The sequence below is a fragment of the Phoenix dactylifera genome, chromosome 3 (genome assembly GCF_009389715.1).
Source record: "Phoenix dactylifera cultivar Barhee BC4 chromosome 3, palm_55x_up_171113_PBpolish2nd_filt_p, whole genome shotgun sequence".
Lineage (NCBI taxonomy): Eukaryota > Viridiplantae > Streptophyta > Magnoliopsida > Arecales > Arecaceae > Phoenix > Phoenix dactylifera.
In genome coordinates, this window is record NC_052394.1 from 2067534 (window position 1) to 2071025 (window position 3492).

A 3492-nucleotide genomic window follows, 5' to 3' on the forward strand; every position below is an offset into this window, starting at 1 on the left:
TAGATCTGCAGCATAAAGAGTTTAACACTGACGAATACAAATAGACCGCTTTGCAGAATACCAGCAGCTATAAGACATATTTCTTTGTTAAAATATGTCATCATGAACTTTATATGTCATCAGACTTTCATATTTGAGGTATTAAGTTTGCTATTAGTCATACAGCGGCTGCAACATAGTTTATAAATGAAATAACTGTAAGATTGTAACGCGGCCGTCTTAACATCGATCTGTTTTCATCACAAATAATAATAATAATAATAAGTTACATCAATATATAGCTAGATTATGGTTACAATTTTGTCATTTTATTTTCAAGGTAATGGCCGTCAACCTCGACCAATATAGAAAACTATATATGGAGAGCCAAATATATAACATGGCGATGAATACAGAAAGATGATCTTCGAGAATGGCATAAGCCGTGTTGCATATATTGTGCATTCTTTTTTGCCTTTCTCAATTTGGGTTAAGGCTATCTACTTTGGAATGCAAGATATATAGAAGCCTTCTCTTCTTAAGCAAGGTTTGGGTTGCATCTTTTGATCTTTTTTTTTGTACTATTGTCCGTCGGATTGTGCTCCATACAGCTCTCAAAGCATTCAAAATCTTTTCATTCATCATCTGCATGAAATTCCAAGCACAATCCACTGTTTTACATTTTAAAGGCATTATTACTTTTTGGATCTATTCGCCTTCGCATTATAGTTGCTTTATTCTCACCGAGTAGTATGGAATTTCCATTTTTCGCTCTTCTTTTTTTTTTTGGTCAAAAGCAAGTACAATTAGCCCAAATCAAGTGAAAGTAAGCACGACAATGGGTCTGGAATACAAGCTAAGCTTGTCCAGACGATTTCCACAGAATGCCAGACAATATAAAAGATGATCCAGTTGGCTGCATTGTTCACCTTCCGATACACATACGCCATCTGAAAGAAAGAGAAGCAGCAGACCAAAGTTGGCTTGGGTCGCTCGCTTTAAAAGTCTATGATCACTCTCCGCTTTGAGACCTGCCGACCACCAAGACAGCAGATCCTAGTTATTCTTCTCCCCAAAAGATGGCTCCTTCGCTCTTCAGAGACATCAAAAGAGTGAGCTTCTCCTGCTCATCTCCTGCTTCAGCAGCAGTATGTACGAGCATACATCCACGATCCATCGATCTTCCTACGTCTGGAGAGGGTGCCGATCACCGAACTCCCCATCCGAGAGACTCCCAGAGAGCAGCAAAGTCCCAGTTCCCCTCCAAGACTAAATCCCACAGCCAAAAGAGTAGTAGGAAAAGCTCACAGAAGCTTGCTGATTTAATCAGCCCTGCAAACTCTTCTCGCTACCTACTCAACTCCTCTCCATATGCATCGAATGACTCTGCCTTCTTCGACATCTTCCCTGATTCTGAACCTGTTCCTGCTCTGCTTCCGGCTGAGTCGTCGAAGTTTCGATCTAAAACAAGAGATGAACTTGCTGTTCCAAGACCATCTTCTTCTCCTAGAACACATGACCAGGTTTCCGAATCAAATCTCTCTCTCTCTCTCTCACTCACTCACTCACGCACGCACTCCTCCTTCCTTGGGATGGATGACTGAGTTGGGCTGTCTTCTTAGGTTGTGGTTTTGAGAGTGTCTCTGCACTGCAAGGGTTGTGAAGGGAAGGTGAGGAAGCATATCTCCAAGATGGAAGGTTGGTTTTGCAGTGCTGTTACTTGATTGCTTATGCCTTCGATTTGCAAACAATTTTTGCACCTGTTAACATGCATGGCTTAATTCTGTGGACCACCTGAACAAGGTGATATATTAATTTCATCTTATACTGCATGTCACTGCTACTGAGAGATTACTCTCTTGCGTTATACCTGTGTTTTGTCGAGCAGGAGTGACATCCTTCAGCATAGACTTGGCAGCGAAGAAGGTGACGGTGGTTGGAGATGTCACGCCTTTGGGTGTGCTCAACAGCATCTCCAAAGTAAAGAACGCTCGGCTGTGGCCATCACCGCCGCGGTCCTCGGCATCCTTCTGATTAGGAATCACTCCACCGATCGAGGCACTTTAAATTATCAAGCCGATGACGAACTTATATTAACTTTAGCCCCTATCGCCTTTTCTCTATTCAGAATTAATTGGAGCTCATGTATGAAGTTGATCTTAAGCTGTGCAATGCAGTCTTTTGGTTAATTAGTGCACTTCTTTTGGGTGAAGACCGAGCGTTAACTACCTTTTTTTTTTTTTTTTTTGAGAATTCTTTTTGGTAGAACAAACCACTAATATGGAATTAGATCACCTTCTATTTCGCTCCCTACTTCCATCTGAACCAGAATAGTATACAGGACTTTCAACATTTGACAGCAGAGAGCTATACTGAACTGCACTATACCAAAGGGAGAGCAATTTCTTATCCATTTTATCATAGCCGGGATTAAGGGCCGCGTGGATGCTTTGATATGATATACCAGGACAGCATGCGAGAGCAACTAGCCTCCAAGAGGACAAGCAGGTAGCGGAATACTTGCTTTTCCTATGGCTCTGCTATTCTTGTGTTGCATGTCTTATAGAACCCCAAATTAAAAAGCCTATTTCTGGTTTTTGATTCTTAATTTATGAAAACATGAAAATGAGACTAGAAGTTCATCTGGTTACTGTTTTGATTTTCATTTCTTTTCTCTTTTTTTTCAAAATTTCTAAAGAAAAAAAAAGGTAAAAGCTCTCGAGAATAACTTTTACTTTTTCACCATCGTAACCACCACTACCGTTTCTATTGTCGTTGTTGCCATCACCCCTGATGGTCCCTACCACCATCTCCCTGCCGGCTGCTGCCCGGCCACTCACCTCTACCACTTATCGACCCGCCACCATTACCATCATTATTGTCGCAACCAAGTGACTACCAAACAAGTTTCAGATTTTGATTTTCATAAAAAAAAATAAGTTTGATATTCATAAAAATTGAATATCAGAAGTGACACCGGATGGACCCTTTGGATTTGATGCTCTAATTTGCTATCCTCTAATAGAATATGGGTTAATCAAGTCGGTAGAAAGCCTTATATCCAATCTATATGGGATCCAAACACCACAAGTTAGGTATTAAATTAGAATTATGTAACAGTAAGATGGATGATAGCGCGGACGAGATTCATCCTATCGATTCTCATTTATCAAACAAAGGTGGCAGTAGTTGTATGATTATTCTTCCACACCACCAGCAACCACTTATTGGATTTGCATAGCTACATGGGCAAATCTGGATGAAAGACATACAAACAGCAGGTACCAAGAGATCCAAGCGTCCCTGGTAGCTGATCCGAGAACATCTCAGAATGCTTTTTGAGGAACCCTCTGCTGTTCGAAAGCAGGCATGCAACCACTGATCGAAACAGGTGTGGACCAGATTTTGGTTGCTTTTTATCAGGCACGAGGTGCCCTCTGCATGCGCTCTGGGCTTGTGCTTCCTCACAACCCAACATCACTTCCCACAGGTGAAGTTTTACCAATGAGTGCT

The 3492-nt window shown here is 41.3% G+C and overlaps 1 protein-coding gene across 1 annotated transcript; it reads left to right on the forward strand.

Moving 5' to 3' along the window:
- Positions 1-929: 929 nt before the first annotated feature.
- LOC103711236 (protein SODIUM POTASSIUM ROOT DEFECTIVE 2-like) lies at positions 930-2186 on the forward strand. Its single transcript, XM_008797308.2, has 3 exons — positions 930-1502; positions 1602-1677; positions 1868-2186. Exons 1-3 carry the CDS (start codon positions 1059-1061, stop codon positions 2011-2013), a joined length of 666 nt encoding a protein of 221 aa, XP_008795530.2. The 5' UTR covers positions 930-1058; the 3' UTR covers positions 2014-2186.
- Positions 2187-3492: the final 1306 nt, after the last annotated feature.

Coding starts and splice junctions, on each gene's coding strand:
- LOC103711236 (XM_008797308.2), top strand. CDS start 1,059: ATGGCTCCTTCGCTCTTCAGAGACATCAAAAGAGTGAGCTTCTCCTGC. Junction 1,503..1,601: donor CTCCTAGAACACATGACCAG/GTTTCCGAATCA, acceptor CTGTCTTCTTAG/GTTGTGGTTTTGAGAGTGTC. Junction 1,678..1,867: donor GCATATCTCCAAGATGGAAG/GTTGGTTTTGCA, acceptor TTTGTCGAGCAG/GAGTGACATCCTTCAGCATA.